Source organism: Pristis pectinata, chromosome 2 (assembly GCF_009764475.1).
Source record: "Pristis pectinata isolate sPriPec2 chromosome 2, sPriPec2.1.pri, whole genome shotgun sequence".
Classification (NCBI taxonomy): Eukaryota; Metazoa; Chordata; class Chondrichthyes; order Rhinopristiformes; family Pristidae; genus Pristis; species Pristis pectinata.
Genome location: NC_067406.1, coordinates 110,878,107 through 110,895,620, shown reverse-complemented (window position 1 = coordinate 110,895,620; position 17,514 = coordinate 110,878,107). Strand labels below are relative to the sequence as shown.

General features: G+C 38.8%; 1 protein-coding gene across 6 annotated transcripts in view; it reads right to left on the bottom strand.

The window, feature by feature from the left end:
* The window catches only part of znf827 (zinc finger protein 827), a 71,207-nt gene that overhangs the window by 31,564 nt on the left and 22,129 nt on the right, over window positions 1–17,514 (bottom strand). For 5 of the 6 annotated variants that reach the window (XR_007958172.1, XR_007958170.1, XM_052038349.1 and 2 more), the window contains exons 5-6: window positions 13,555–13,770; window positions 5,856–6,089 (exon numbers count right to left, since the gene is read on the bottom strand). Coding sequence is in view for 4 of the 6 variants with exons in the window: in XM_052038349.1 (XP_051894309.1) it covers window positions 5,856–6,089; window positions 13,555–13,770 (450 nt within the window). In the remaining 2 variants the exon portion in view is untranslated. The remainder of the gene's footprint in view (window positions 1–5,855; window positions 6,090–13,554; window positions 13,771–17,514) is intronic. The other variant, XM_052038351.1, reaches the window with a different exon arrangement.

Below are 17,514 nucleotides of genomic sequence, written 5' to 3'. Positions count from 1 at the left end.
TGGGGGAGGGGATAGGAAAGGTGAACCAAGGTGGAAGAGACCCAGGTAGATAGGTATGTGGGTGATGGGTAAATGGAACCAGGTGGGGGAGGATAATGAGTCTTGGAAATGAGTGGCAAAGGGATGGAAAGGGTGAACAAAGGGAGTGAGAGTCTTGGTGTACTGGTGGAAGTGGAAAAGGAACACAAGGGGAGTGGGTTACCTGGAATTGGAAAATTCAGACGTTCATACTACTGGACTGGAGGCTACCCAATTGGAATACGAGGTGCTGTTCTTCCAGTTTGCATTTGGCCTCACTGTGGCAATGGAGAAGGCAGAGGACAGACAGGTCGGTGTGGGAATGGGAAGGGGAGTTGAAGTCACGTACATCCAGAAACTCAAGAAGTGGACAGAACAACAAGAAGCTCTGTTGTAGACAGAGTGAAGGTGGTCTTCAAAACAGTTGCCTAGTCTACACTTGGTCAGCCAACGTTGAGGAGGCCATATTGTGAGTACCAAATGCAATAGACCAGGTTGGAGGAGGTGCATGTGAATCTCTGCCTCACCTGAAAGGGCTGTTTAGGTCCCTGGATGGTGGTGAGGGAGGAGGTGAAAGGAAAATTGCTACAACTCCTACGGCTGCAGGAGAAAGTGCCAGGGGATGGAGAGGGGTGGGTGGGAAAGGATGAACGGACCAAGGAGTTCACAGGGAGAGTGGTCCCTGCAGAAAGCTGGGGGGGGGGGGGGGAAAGAAGTGAAGATGTAGCTGGTGGTGGGATCCTGTTGGAGCTGGCAGAAATGCTGAAGGATGATATGCTAGATACAGAGGCTAGAGGGGTAAAGGTGAGGACCAGGATAACTCAACTCTGTTCTGTCTGGGAAGGGGGGGGGGGGGGGGGTGGTGGTGGTGCTGAGAGCAAACATGCAGGAAATGGACGAAATGCATGCGTGGGCTTCATCAACAATGGTAGTGGGAAGGAAGTGGACATCTCACAAGTCCAAGAGCGGAAAGCTTTATCTTGAAACAGAAAGACTACATATGGGAATGTAATAATAACCAGATAATCTGTTTCAGGGAAATCAAATGCGAGACAAATATTGGCCAATCCAACAAAGAGAATTCCCATGCTCTGAATTAAAGCTACGAGTCTTTTTACTTCCATAATAGAAGGGGCATTGGTAATATCATCAAAATATAAATTAAATTCCTTTCATCAATTTAGAAAATTGCTTTTTTAAAAAAGGGATGAAAGAGCTTAAAGAAATTCTGAGTGATACTATCTGGCGGGGGAAGTGGAAACAAGAGCAACCTTTCTATAGCTAAATGCTGCTTGCAGCTATGGAGTCACTTGTAGCCTGAATATTGCCAGTGATGAGCTGCTGTACTTGCCATTTCCTTACATGGCAAGAACATAATTTACTGCTGCTGAATTTCTGTTAAGTGCCAACCTGATCCTAAGTGGCAGCAATTCCTTGCACAATGTAATGCCCACAAAAAGGGCAAAAGCAAACACTGCTCACAAAACCGCTGAAAGGAACTTTGCCAGCTAAATAATGCCCCGGGGCCTCACCAACTGTCAAACCTGCTATTCCTGACATTCCAAAATATTCAAAAACAAATAATAAATTAGATAATTATAACACTAAAATATAACTTAATATACTGTATACCTAAAGTTAATTAATTCACAAAAACATAAGTGAACTAATTCCTATCCTTGACCCTCACAGATGTTCCCCTCCATTCAAATAAATGGACTTGTTGCTCGTACACTAGGACTGACGATGCAGGTTCAGTGGACAAATTCCATAGTGCAATTCCTTGGACAAATGCCACAAACTTGTGCTCCACTGCTGAACCCAATGAGCAGTCGAAAGTGCTGTAGACAAATCCAGTGATCAGCGGCCAGCAAATTCAGGACTCATACATTCACACATCGCAAATATGGTGGCATTTACTCAGAGAAATGCTGACAGATCAGTGTGGATCAGCCAATCGTCCCCAACAGGTTCTACTCTGATAAATATCTGGAAGCTAAAAAAACTGAAATATCTGTTTCTATCCTTCAACATTATATAACATTTTAAAGAACAGAAAGAATATATGTTGCTCTACTCTGTCTTGTTTTTCTATAACATCCAAAATGCCAGAAAAGAGAAAGGAAAATAAACCAGGAGCATGTTTAAGCATATTTTGTAAAAGACCAAAAATGGGAATTACATAAAGATATTTATTCCATGTTTACCAGAATGTTAATTTCATCTAAGGTCACAGATTCAATTATTGGGTGATTAAGGGAGGTTTGCAGGGGAAATAACAATTTAATCTCATTGTCATCATAAACAGTTCATGAACAGTTCAGCTGAAGTCATTTGATAGTTATCAGCTTTGAAATGTGTAGCCAATTTTCCCTTCCCTAACTGAAGGACCTGGGCCATACTGATGACAATCAGCTCTCAAGTTATCAAAAGGACAACAGAAGACAGATAAACTAACTGAAAGAGCTCAATATTTTGGACTGAAACTGAGCACTGGTAAAATAAAGTTGATGAAAATGAATCAGAAGCTAAACACCTCATTATCAACAACAATGCCATAGGAGTAGGAAGTCCACCGATCTGAGAGGCATTGCAACAGATGGAGACACAGTGAAAGGTTAACTCAAGAATTAACAGAGTCAAACTGTACCTTACCATGTTGAGTAATATTTGGACATCAAAACAAGTGACAGTGAAGGCAAAGTCAAGCAATAACTTCAGGATATTGTGTGCTCAGAGCATTGGAAGCTTGCTAGAAGAAGAGCTCAAAAGCTAGAGACATTTTAAAATAAGTGTCCACAGAACATTTCAAAATGTTCCGGCTGAGAAGAATCACAAACAGTTATATCAGAGGAAGATCTAAATATTATGGTGAAAAAGTGGAGAGGGAAACGGAGATGGCTTGGGCCAAAATGTTATAGCTAGTTTGCACAAGCACACTATATCAAGTTCTGCTCTGTAGACTGCTCACAAAGTGGGATTGTTCAAATGAGAGATGCAATCAGAGGTTAAGGGGGCAGGCAAAAGGGAAAGGAATGTCCAAAAATGAGAGCTAATTGCCAAAATGGTACCATACACAGTTATGAAGTCAAAAGATAAATAAGCTGACGGAGGTACTCAGCAGATCAGGCAGCATCTCCACAAATGCTGCCTGACTCGCTGAGTTCCTCCAGCAGCTCATTTTTTGCTTCAGGTTCCAGCATCTGCAGTCTCTTGTGTCTCTAAGTCATAAGATTTGTTTGTCAAAATTCACAGGTGAAATGAAGATGGGGTTTTCCTTTGAGTGAAAGCTCTAATATAAAGTGCTATTACAACAGAATCTCCCAATGGAGTTTTCTGCTTCCTGACACATTTCAATGGTTGAGGAACCCAGTTCCATGATGGTTGGGATACTCCTTTTCATTCTGACAAAGTATCAAGCAGAAGTTACAACTAGAAAGGGTGGTGTACAACTAAAATGCAATATCTGAAGTTACATGAAGAAACTTGATTTTTCTTTTCAGAAACAAGTTAAACAGTGGAGTGAGTTCAGATAGCAATCTGAAGCAGTCATAATTTCATAAGATTACTCAGCCATCTTATTCACCTTCAAACATACCAGAAGTAGCCAACGACTATGTTGCACTCAACAATTACATTTCCAGAATGAAAAAAATGTTAGAAAAACTCAGCAGGTCAGGTAGCATTCCTTCAGTTCTGAAGGAGGGTTTTTGACCTGAAATGTTAGCCCCATTTCCGGTTCCACAAATGCGATTAACCTGCTGAGTATTTCCAGCATTTTCTGTTTTATTTTATATTGCCAGCACTTGCAGTTTTTGATCTTCAACTACATTTCTAGGACCTTGTAACTATTAATACTGTGATATTGATCCAGCTTTCCCCTCACCTACTTGCCCTATTTAACACACTGTCTATCACCTTCTACCAGCCACAAAATGCAGCAAATCTCAACAAAACACAATCAAAAAGACCCATAAAAATAAATAAATGATGTTTAAAACCACTCTGTTTCCTCTGGAAGATCTTGGATGGGGCTGGAAATATACTCGGTGGCACATTGTGGCAATATTCCAATCTCTTCCCCTCCCTTTCCATAGCATCAAGAGGGAAATTCTAACACCATGAGTTGGTGCGCGTAAGGATGGAAATGTGCAGTATTTCCTATCATTTGTGTTGCTCTATTGATGGTTTTGGTGCCACCAATAAGTCATGATGTTCAGGTGCTTTTTTTTTGTGGACCAGACAAAACTATATAAAAAAGGGCTCTGAGCAAGTAGGTTTAGAATACAGCAGTATGCTAGCTATTTTAGGCCTTATATGTCCCTCACACTGACACAATCTCTTAGCAGACATATGCCAATAACCTTCACATGAAAATATAGCTAAGGACAAGAGGCATTTCAGGAAAGATGATGCATCTTAATTAAGGTAGTTATGATGGAAAGCTTATGACAGTGTTTGAATTAGAAAGTGACAGGCTAATGTTTCAACTCAATTCTTCATGGTATTCAAAATTTACAAAGAGCCTAAATGCATCAGAGAAATTAATGTTGTTAAAAACAATCAAAAGTATTATAAAAATTGATATTCCTTTACTGGAAAAGGAATAGAAGAGATGGGAATGGGGAATTAAAGTGTGTATGTTTCCTCACCACCCTCTCTCGTACATTTATGACAGTTGATTCCAATGGTTCGCATTCAGAGTCAATTCCTGCCTGGTTGAAGATGCTCATATGAAGCAGGCACCTTCCTTTCATTTACTTCTTTCCTCACTTTTCCCCACAACCCTAAAGTGCCTTTCTGCCAGATTGACAGAGAAGGCAGATGAAGTTGCAGCTAAGGATCACATTTAACATTTGTTAGGGACTCGGCTGTCAAATATCCCTGAAAACAAATTGTGAGCATTAGAACAATCAGTACATTAGTCATTGCTAAGTGCAATTATAATCAGAAAGCCAATAACTAATGACAATATGGTTTTGCACTAGCTGAAATGGCCCCGAGAAAGGCATGCACAGAGTGATCCAACAGGATTTTTGGAACAGGATTTTTAAAACTTAAAAAAAAGTCACTAGTTATTTATAAAATGACTTAAGTGAATAACCGAAATACCATACTAATTGGCTTTTGAAATTATTTGTTTTGAACACAAAAACCAAAGCTTCCATCACATCACCCCTATCACCAGGTACCCGCTAAACATTTTTCTCACTTTTCCTCTTCTGATGTCACTACCTGCTAAGGTGCAATTCACATTTGTTTCAGTTGAAACCTGCATGCCTTAAAGAATTGAGAGAGGAAGTGAAAAGCTGGTGAATGATCAGGATCTATAATCATTGAGATGAGAAAATAATCATCACAAGAAATGTGGAAAAAAAACTCATTACAGAATATGTTAGCAACAAGCTCCAGATGCTAAGGAAGTCTGAAAGCTATTACAATATCCAAGTAGAAATAATCGCTGACATTTATGCATTCTAAAAGGACAGGTGGTGTCACCAGCAATGAATAATCAGTTAAGCCTTTAGATCAGATCCCAGCTAAGCAACTCAGCATAGCTGATTCCTATGAATTTCATGAAAGCAGCTAAGTTTTAAATGGTACTCAACCTTTTAATGATAGCTGCACTTTTATGACAAGTGATCATAATTTATTGGTCGTAATTCATGCCAATCATTGTATTCTTACTGACTGAAACCATATTACAATATCAAAATAAAGAGTTTGAAAGGCATACGTCAGAAAGTAAACTTTGGCACATTGCTCTCTTCCCAGCACACTTCAATCATTATTACTCTGACACAAGATAGTACATTTATTGAGCAGCAACAAAATACCTGAGAGTTGATAAAGAAGCTCTGATGCCATCTTCACTGAAATGTCTTGAGTGAAAAGCTTAATTTCTGTGAGAGGTATAACTTCAGGGGAATTCTGTGACCGTTCACTTTTCACTGCCTTGCAATTAAATGAAGGATTAGGAAGTCGTGACAGTGTGGGGTCAGGTATTTCCAGTTCCATTGGTTCTTCTTTAATCGTTACTACCTGTGTTCCCAGTTCCTTTTTATTTTCAGCTGTGGCAAATCAAGAAAGAAAAAACAATAGCTAAAAGTACAAAATGGATTTTGTACAAGCAACATAACTGTACAAACAATACATCCTGAAGTTTGAACTACTGAAGCAGGCCATTCAGTCCATCGTGGCCATACCAACTCTACGAAAGAGCCACCCAATTAGGCCTGCTTCCCACCTCTTTGCCTACAGTATTGCTTTTCCTTTGCCCCCAAGTACATGTTCCATTTCCATTTGCAAGTTCCTATCAATCTGCTTCTATCATCCTTTAAGATGATGTGTTTCTGATCATCACAACGGTATGTTTTTTTGCCAATTATCTATAATCTACATCCCTCCTGCCAGTGGAAACAATTTCTCCTTTTGTTTTAATCAAAACTCCTCAACTGGGAACTTGTCTATTTAAACTCTCCTGACCTTCCAAGGAGAACACTTGTAATTTCCTAATTTCTCCAAACCACATTTTATTTTTTTAAAAAAGGGCAAAATGCTCTACTGTTTCACTGAACTACTGTATGTGATATATTATACTAAACATGTTTTCTATGCCGAAACACAGAAGTTTACAATTAATACAACAAACCAAAGCTGCTTCTAAATTATATCTTGATATCTTGCTTATGGCGAGAAATCAACTGAATAACATACTGATCAAATAAATTCAACAACTCAGTAACTAACATGCTCCTAAGATACCACAGCCATCCCAAGGTCCTTGCAGGTAACTGCTCCTTGATCTTCTGCGAACTGAACATTCAGTTTCCACAAAAAAAAAACACTCAGGAAAAAATGTTTCATTTTTGTACATTTTAAACATGCCATTTATAAATAGATACAGTAATTATATCACAGAAGTATTCAGTTAGAATCCTTAGTACATGTTCTTTTTGTTAATAAATCAATAGGCTGGTGAAATTGGCCACATTTTAGAAACGGTTACAATAGGACAGGTGTCTCAAACAGAGAAGTTTTAGTATCTGGTTTTCTACTAACTAGAAAACTCTACCAATCGACACTTTTCTCCATAAACCAATACAAATTCATCCAGCATGCATCACCTTCCCCTTTTATCCAGTATGTATGTCCCATCCAACCTAATGGCTGCATGAGTAGGATGTGGACAAAAACACAAGAACGTTATGCTTATGATCATGCAGAATTTGGGAGATAATAAAGTGACTAGAGAAGGGTGACAATAAAATTTGAAGGAATTTGATGTGGACATTGACAAATTAAGAAATTAAAAGCTCAAACAGTTCAGTTACTGAATTTTGTGACTTCAACAAGGCCATCGAAACCTGCCAAGGTCTCAAAACTGGAACTAGCTCAGTCAGACAAGGTTTTGTATGAATGGTTTACTTTGAAATGTTTGTCAGGCACACCGACTTCAGGACCAATGCTGATTGAAAAGGCCAAGGACTTGAAGGATGAGATCACAGAATTCTGCAAGTTTTCGAATTGCTGATTGCCATGCCTCCAGCTTTGGCATGGCATCCAAGGGCTTGATACTTTGGCTGAGAAAAAAATCTGCTGATCAAGAATGTTGAAAAATATAGCAAGTTCTTTTAGTCGAACACGGTCTCTACCCAAACAAATCTACAATGCTGACGAGATTGGTGATTGGTATCATTGTCTTCCAGAATCAATAGTGGCACAAGCAAGGACAGTAAGATAATCCTAATTTTGTTTAAAGCCAGATGCTGTTTTCTTGTTTGCAATGTGGAAGGCATACAAGGTTTAGTTCATGGAAAATACAACAAAATAACGCCACTTCCAAAAAGTAACTTCATTCACATCCCCTCCCTACCCTTTTCTTAAAGTTATAACGTATCTTTAAGATATTGACTTCTTGTTGCAATAGAGTTTCATATATTGGTACCTTGCCCAGATATTTTTTTCATATTGTAAACCTAGATAAAATTGCTGCCAAGCTATTAGACTGTAGTAAAATCAGCACTGAGTCTGATTCCCATCCTCTTGTTCACTTCCACACATGCACAGTCATATGGAATTACTGGAGTCAGATTTTTGGCCAAGCCTTCCCCTGCTCTTTGCTAGCCTAGGGACAGGATACCAATACGTCTAAAACAATGCCTTGAAAATCACCCTGATGCAGCACCAAGGGTCTGTACAAAAAAAATAGTACATTTTACAAGTCAGTGAGGAATTCAGTAAGTTCTTGCAAGGCCAAGGAAAATTTCAGAACTAAATCATGTGTAATTAGAGAACAGAATTTTTGAGATTTACCATAAACCACAGAAAGCAAACATTGAAATAGAAAAATAGGAGTAGGCCACTTGATCTTTCGAGGCTGTTCTGGCACTACAACCACATCTGACTCTGTACCTCAGTCCCATATTCCTGCACTCTCCCCATATCTTTGATGCTTTTCATGGCGAGAAATTCATCTCCTTCTTAAGGACATGTAGCAATTTAGTTTCCTTAGCCTTCTATGGTAGAGAGTTCCACAGGTTCAGTCCTAAATGTATTAACCCATAACCTGAGACTCTCCTGATCCTAGAAACCTCCCATCCACCTCACAGCCAGAGGAAACATCCTCCTCACATCCAGCCTGTTAAGACCTGTCACAATTTTGTACATTCAGTTACGGTTATTCTTCTAAACTACAGCAAAACCTGCAAAGCTAAAACTTGTTTATGACATGCAAGTACCAGAATTTTGTTGTATTTGTAATTCAGTTACTGCCTCTACATTGTTGTATTAAGTTTCATCATCTAATTCTATAATGAGACAGGGCTTCTGCAGGGTGGAGGGGAGAAATGTTTAGTGCATCAAAGTCACCAAACATTTAATTCTCCAAGGTACTAAGTTATTTGTTAATCTTGTAAAATGCTCTTTTGCATCTATTGTTAAACTATTACAAAGATTAATGATATTCTGTTGTCATACAAGGAACTATTTTAAATTTGGAAGGCTCAGTATTATACTCTGGTTGCAAACTCAGAATATGCAGTAAATGGCAAAGGTTTTCTTGTCACAAGGAGAAAGGCCACATAATTGAATCATTTGGTCAAACAGAAAAGCAAATTGGCACCTCATTAGTTCAAACAAAATAATATTCCACTCTATAGTTTCAGAAGCAAAATCTCAAAATTCCTAAAATTCATATATGGCTCAGTAGCCAGTTTCTGCCACTAGAGGTCAGAAGAAGGTTTACAAAGACCAAAGACAATCATTCATGGTGTCTCAGACTTGGACTGTGATTTACCTCTATACAAACAGGCTTAAATTCTACAATGACAATACCATAAGGCTGTGCTCCTCTGAGTGCATAATTTGAATGGCTGCCTTGCTTTGCAGGCAGCATCGTGCGCATCAGTTTCAATTTTTTTTTAAATACTTCTGTAAATAAAAGGGTGCAAGTTCAATTATCTGAAGTTCAACATGCCAATTTCAATAAAAGTGTATAATTATATTCAGAAAAAAATCTGATTAAAAAATGCATGGAAGTGAAAAGAATTTGCAGCAAGGAGTCAACTCCTTTTGAAGTAGGGAAGAGGAAAACATGAAGAGCAAGGCAATAAGAGATTGTTTTCATGGATGTTGAGCATTTGGACCCATGTAGTATTGTTGCTCAGAAGGTTACTCATCAAATGAACACTTGCATCCTGGTGACCACAAATAACTCAAGCACCTAGCTCAAATAATTCAATTAAGTGCTTGAAAGAAAGCTCCACATAAAAAGAGCAAAGCTGAATGAAAATAATTAAGCTTAGCAAAGTGAGACTTTTTAAAAATCATTCCTAGCAGCTGTGAGTTATTTCTTATAAAAAGGCAGACTATACACAGAGGTGGTCACAACTTGTTGAAAATTGGGTACTTTGTCCTTCCTCAGTCCACTTCTTATTCTGAAATGCCTCAAAGGACCTATAGCATGGCAGCTTAGCTCAGGTGATGCTTGCCTTGTGAGCCTAGTCACGAAATGCAATTTGATCAGATAATCCAAGTGGGCTACTGACAGCCTACTGTGAAGCAGAAGATTGTAACTTCAGGATCCTGTGACCACCTATTTAGATGGATGTTAAAGATTCTTTGGCTCTATTCAAAGGAAATTTCAGAACAGGCAATGTTCCCTCAACCCTTATGAAACAGATTAATCAACCTTCAGCTCACTTTTATTGGTTGAGGTGTGTTTGAAAAGGTTTCCTGGTCTGCCTACCCAATAGTTGCTGCATTCCAAAAGTAACTTAGTGTGTGTGTGAAGCACTTCAAGTATCAAATAAACAAAAGGTTTTTATGCTGTAAACAGCTGCAGAAATAACCATTGGGAAGTGTTTCCTCTGATCTTGTCAAGCAAGGAAACCTTCCTTCTGCAGCAAAATATTGAGCCAAATACTCAGAAGGTGAGGAAAGTGGAGATTTAAGAATTAACGTAGCTTTGTCCATGAAGGAAGAAAAATTGCAGAACCCTGTATATAATTCAACAGTTTAGCTAAAGTTGCCCACCCACTTTTGTTCATGTCTTTGATGAAAAAGAGATCCAAGTAATTATAAATAGATTTCAAGCCAACTTGTCATCTTGAATTACAATAAGGTTTTAATGAAAGCACATCCCACACTCAAAAGCTAAAGAAAGCCTTTGCATACCTTGGTGTGAGATTGCCCAATGTAGAAATAAAATGAGCACTTTATCTGGCAAGTTAAATGGCAACAGAAGGAAGCAGCACATTTCAGTGCATAATGCATATCTGTACATGTACGATTTAACATTCTTTATAAGGCGAGGGGAAAAGGTGAACCTTTGAAAAATAAGTGAGCAAAGGCATATCTATGTGTGGTTCAAAAGAGTAGCTCAATTTCCCACTCTACTTAGTTACTGACCGCAACAAACATGGTTGCATAATGATTAGGTTAAAAGACTAAATCCAGAAAGTGCAAGTTTGGAAATTGAGTTTAAAAAAGTCTGGAAATAAAATGTTGCACAACTGACAATGTAAAATTCAACTGGTTCATTAATATCCTTAGGGAAAGAGTGCCGTAAACCTGGCCCAGTATGCCTTCTATACAACTGCATACAAACACAGCTGACTCTTAATTGCCCAGTTACATCAAATAGCTGATATGAACGGCAACAGTACAACAAGAACGCCTCTCGCCCCCACTATCTTCAAATGGATAATGGGGAATCCAAAATAAATATGGCTTGGCTAGCAAATCACAGGTCCTAAATGAGAATAGGAAAAAAGAACGTGTGCATTATTCCCTGGGGACAGAGGTGAGTAAAGGCAAGAGAAATAAAAATCAGATGGCGAGCTGTCAATGAAGCTCATCTTGCACACCTGCCAATAGTTTGGGATTTCCCGCTCACGTTTGCAATAAAAACACATATATAAATCTGGAGACAAAATTAAACAACTTTCCAAAACAAAATAACATTTATAATATTGCAGTTCTGAATAGCAAGTAACATGGTGGGTCACAGCATGGGGTATTGATTTTTATTAATCTGGTGAAGAACTCATTTATCTGCACGTGGAGATGATGATTCTTCCACAAAATCATCAGTCAAATGTGAAACAGTGGTTAATTGGTGTTAGTCATTTTATAAAAAAAACAGTTTCTTAGACTTGATGATTGTTATGTGCTCTCACAATAACTCTCCTGCCAAATATAGGCAATGGTAGTAGTAATAAATTAGCAGCATCATTTTAACAAGCAAGCTGGACTGTCATATCTCAGAAAAGGCATTAAAAGAATTGTTCTTGTATGAAATGCAAAACATTCCCCCTGCATGCGTTTCCTCCAAATGCTCCAGTTTCCTCCTACATCCCAAAGACATGTTAGTTAATAGGTTAATTGGGCACTGTAAATTTCCCCTAGTGTGCAGGTGAGTGGTAAAATCTGCAGGGAGTCAAAGAGAGTGTGGGGAGAATAAAAAAATGAGATTAATGTAGTGTAAAATGCGTGGTTGATGGTCAGTACAGACTTGATGGGACAAAGGGCCTGTTTCCATGACTCTACTTACATTTAGCACAATAGGATTATAAAATGGAATCAATGCATATATTGACAGAAATACTTTGCTTGAGGGAAGAAAACAAGCAGGGTGATTAAGCATTCTCCATCAGTCTTGTTTCTGCATATCCCATTTGGATATTCCTCTGCACTCCCTTGCCCTCATCCCACCATCAATGGCACTCGCAACTTGTTACAAATTTGTGCATAATTTTCTCTCCTTCATTTTTATGCATAATCTTGTCACCCACAAAGTGTCCTCTAGGGAATGGGGACTTGAACATATAACACCCTCACCTTATTGCACAGTTCATTTCCCAACACACAGAAATTTGGACCTTATGGAATGTGCAACCTTCATGTTCAGTTTAGAGCTGTTTTCTCCTGGTTACTATTCAAGCAGAAGATTCCCATTTTGTTACGCAAAAAAAAAATTAATTCAGCAACAGATGAATTTATTTCCAAATCTGTTAAGGGTTTGCTTTGGCAGCACTGACACTGCAAATGTTTTCAGTAATGGCAACTATGCTCTATGGAGCTCAACGCAGAATCTAGAGGCCCAGTAAACATATCCAGTTGCAGTCCCCAGATCACCCCCTGCCAAAAAGAATCAAGAACTTGATAGACAAAAAGTTCCTTTCAACAAGTTGGATTTAGCAAAATTATGATAAAATATTCCAGGTTATTGAAGGACAAGAGGACATTCAAATAAATATGGGCATCTGACAATACGAATTATTTAACTAAAACAATGTCCATTCAGTATGGGACCTGGATTTGCACCGTTCAGTCTCGTGCAATGAATGCAAGGGTACTCTTACAGGAGATACTGTTTCACCTTTACCAAGATAACCCTGTAGTTCAAAGATAATCCTAATTTATCTCTAATTGCTATTTCACAAAAACACAAGAATGATAATTCCCTAGCAGAATCTTTTCACCAAGAAGGCTGGCAGTGACAGTGCACATTAGATTGATGATAACATGTTGAAAAGCAAGATACTATAGTGGGATTTAAGGGCAGAGTACATTTGTACATGTGCTGAAGTATATGGACAATACTGGAAATAAATACTGCACTATGAGCAGAGCTAGAAACAAATGAGAAGCACAAATAATATTAGCAGTGTTTTTGTTTAAGAAAAAGTAGCCCCATTAGGCTATTTTTCTTTCATATGTAATATTTCCCTTTTTCTTTGCCATAATCACTAGACAAGGCACTGTGAGACCTATGACTCTGGATGAAGCCACAGAGCAACCAAACTTGACACTTCTCCCTGGAAGATACCAATGCTTCCCAATATGACTTAACCAGGAGCTCAAAGTCACACACCTCATGCCATGATACTAAATCTTAGCTCTAACCTTAAAAACAATTTTTCAAAACATACCAAGATAATTTGTTCAAAACAAACTAAAATGTTTTGCTCATTATTGGAAAAATGAAGTGACAGAGTTACACAGTTGCAATCCAAGTCAACAGACAAGTACCTGATAGTTTAAATAGGAGTTCTGATGCCACCTTACAAGACATATCCTGGCTGAACAGCTCTGAAGCAGCAGGAACTTCAGATAAAATCTTCGGTGGGGGCTCATTCCCAATAAAGTTAACTGATCGCGGTGACGGAATAGGATCAGGTGTTGTCCTCTCTTTAGGCTCATCTTTCACTTTAATCTTTGGAATTAAGGACCCCCTTTGGTTTGCAGCTAAAATTTTGAAAGAGAAAAGCATATTAGAACAACACTCTATATGGACTATGGCTCTGCTTTATAGATACAGAGCATTTACTATTTCGCTGACTACTCTACAATTAGCCATTCTAGATGAACATTACTTTTGCTGTACATTAAAATCCTTTCTAGATGGTGACACATACTAACCTATAGTTTCACAGGCACTAGACACCCTCAGGTACTTTCACTAAAACTGTTGCTTTTTTCCGTGCATTAACAAAGAAAGGTCAATTTACAGATTCACCTTTCAGGAGTGTGTATCAGAAATCAAAGCAATTCTCAGAAACATTTTGATTATATAGACAAAGGAGAACAAATTCCTCAAAATGCAAAGTTGAGGAATTTGTTCCCCTTTGTCTATATAATCAAACTGTCTATAATCAAAATTTGTCTATATAATCAAAATTCCAGATGGATATTGAGATTCTGAAATAAAAAAAGTGCTCAGCGGATTAAGCAGCTTCCACTTTAGCCATTTCCTGAGAGTCATGAACTCAGTACAAAGGAGTTAGATTTTAAGAACAACATCGGGACTAATTTCTTGTTGTGAACTTTGGAATTTTCTACTCTCAAGAGCTGAGGATGCGCAATCACTGAGTATCTAAAGACGTACTTGGGTTATGTAAGAAATTGCATTGAGGCAGTAAAATCAATACAATCTTGAGGAATGCTAGAGCAGGTTTGTGGGGCCATGTGGTCTATTCCTGATATTCTCAAGTTCTTGGATCCTATCTGGCCTCTGACCCAAATCAATTTATCCACTTTGTCTCAATGTCTTTAGATTTCTGGTTAATGAAAGGTATTATCAAAACTAGATTTAAATTTAACAATTAATCCAGCATTAATTGGAAGTTCCAAACTTCTACCACTACTTGCATGTAGAAGTACTTCCTAACTTCACTCCTAAAAGGCTAGCTCTAATAATTTTTAGAATGCGATCCCTGTGATTCCCCAATTAGAACATAATAAAATAGGAGCAGGAGTAAACCTCTGCTGAAACCTGCCCTGCCATTCAATAGGACGGCTGATCTAAGCTAGCCTCAACCCTGTGCCAATACCCCATAACCCTCAATTCCTCGATCTTTCAAATATTTATCCATCTCCACCTTAAATGATCTGGCCTCCACCACCCTCTGGGGTAGAGTACTTCAGGTATTCACTACCCTCTGAGAGAAGAAATTTCTGTGCACCTTATTTTGTAACTGTGATCCCTTGCTCGTGACTTTCCCACTAGTGAAAACATCTCAACATCTCCCCTGTCATAGGATCTTATATGTTTGAATAAGCTCATCCCTCATTCTTCTGAACTCCAAGAAATGCAGACCTGAAGCACCTAGCCTCTCTGAGAGGACAACTCTCTCATCCATGGAATTATCCTAGTGAATCTCCTTTGGACCACCTCCAATGTTAATACATCCCTATTAAGGCAAGGGGACCAAAACTGTGCACAGTATTCTAGGTGTGGCCCCATCACACCCTGTACAGCTGCAACAAAGCCTCTCTATTCTTAAACCCCAGCCCTTTCGCAATCAAGGTCAAAATGCCGTTTTGCCTTCTTGATTACTTACTGGACCTGCCTGCTAACTTTTTGCAAATTCATGCACTAGGTCATCTAGATTCCCCAAAATACTTGTTTACAGTCTCTATTTAGATAATTGCCTTTTGATTCTTCTTATGGAAGTACATGACTTCACATTCCCCCCACATTAAACTCTATTAGCCAGGCTTTCACACAGTCACTATGTATATCCTGTTGCAAAATCACAATGTCCTCAGCACAGCACATCCTTCCACCTATTTTCGTATCATCAGCAAACCTGGAAACATTACATTTCGTTCCCTCCTCCAGGTCATTAATGTAAATAATAAACAATTGAGAGACAAGAGTCGATCTTTGGGGTACTCTACTAGTTGTATCCTTCCAGCTTGAAAAAGACCCATTTATTCCAACTCTCTTTTCTATGCAACATCCAGTTTTCAATTCATGCTAACACAATTCCTTCAACACCTTGGGCATCAGAATCTCATGTGGCACCTTATCAAATGCCTTTTGGAAATCTAAATAAAGTACATCTACAGGTCCCCCTCTATCAACTCTCCCCGTTACATCCTCAAAATATTTGAGCAAATTTGTCAAATATGATTTACCTTTCATGAAACTATGTTGACTAAATTCAGCATTTTAAAATAATTAGTTACTTCCTCTTTGATTATTGACTCTAGCATCTTGCCAACAATAGATGTTAAACTAACTGGTCCATAGTTCCCCACCTTCTGTCTTCCTCCCTTTCTGAACAGGGAAGTCACATTGGCCGTTTTCCAGTCTTCTGGTACCTTCCTGGATCTTAGCGAGTTTTGAAAAATTTCAACTAATGGGCCCACTACCTTTGCAGCCACTTCCTTCAAAGTCCTTAGGGACAGGCCACCAGGTCCCTGTGATTTGTCCACCTTTATCCCCCTTAGTTTTCCTTGTGATTGGGATTAGGATTTTTTTTTACAAGTTCCTCCATGTTATTTGAAATTAGACCATCTGTTTTCTCAGGGATATTTGCAATGTCCTTGATGATGAAGACTGATACATTAAATTAATTTTTTTTGCACCTGCCATTTCTTTGTTTCCTATTATTAATTCACCAACCTCATTCACTAGAGGTCCCACATTTACATGAGATGTCTTCTTCCAACTCGTGTATCCACAGAAACACTTACAATTTGTTTTGATACGACACAAAAGTTTTCTTTCAAAAATCAATTTTCTCCCTTCTTATGAGCTTTTTAGTCTTTCACTGCTGGATCCTAAAAACTTCCCAATCTCCTGACCTACCACCAGCCCTTGCTACTTTCTATGCCTTACTTTTCAATATAACATCACTGATGCCCTCCTTTGTTAATCACAGACTGTGCCCACTTCTCATGGAATCCCCTCTTTTTAATTGGGATAAACTCCTGTAGAGCATTATGGACCAGCCGTTTGAATATCTGCCACTGTTCATCTACTGAACCATCTCAGAAGCTTATTTTTCCAGTCCATCTTAGACAACTCCACCTTCATTCCATTACAAATGCCCTTATTTAAGTTGCAGACAGGGTTTTGGTCCTGTGGCGTTCACCCTCAAACTATATCTGGAATTCTATCACAGAGAACACAGAACTACATCTGGAATTCTATCATAGAGAACAGTACAGCATAAGAACAGGCCCTTAGGCCCACGATGTCCGTTCCGAATTAAACTAAATCTTTTTTGCCTGTACATGATCCATATCCCTCCATTCCCTGCATATTCATATCCCTTTCTAATAGCCTCTTAAATATCACTATCGTATCTGCTTCCACCACTAGCCCTGGCAGCACATTCCAGGCACCCACCACTCTGGGTAAAATAAAACCTGCCCCATACATCTCCCTTAAACTTTCCCCCTCTCACCTTAAATACATGTCCTATAGTACTTGACATTTCTCCCCTGGGGAAAAGATTCTGACGGTCTACCCTATCTACACCTTTCATAATTTTATTAACTTCTATCAGCTCTCCCCTCAGCCTCCGACACGCCACAGAAAACAACACAAGTGTGCCCAATCTCTCCTTATAGCACATTCCCTCTAATCCAGGCAGCATCCTGGTAAACCTCCTCTGCACCCTTTCCAAAGCCTTCACATCCTTGGGGCATCCAAAATTGCACACAGTACTCCAAGTGCAGCCTAACCAAAGTTTTATA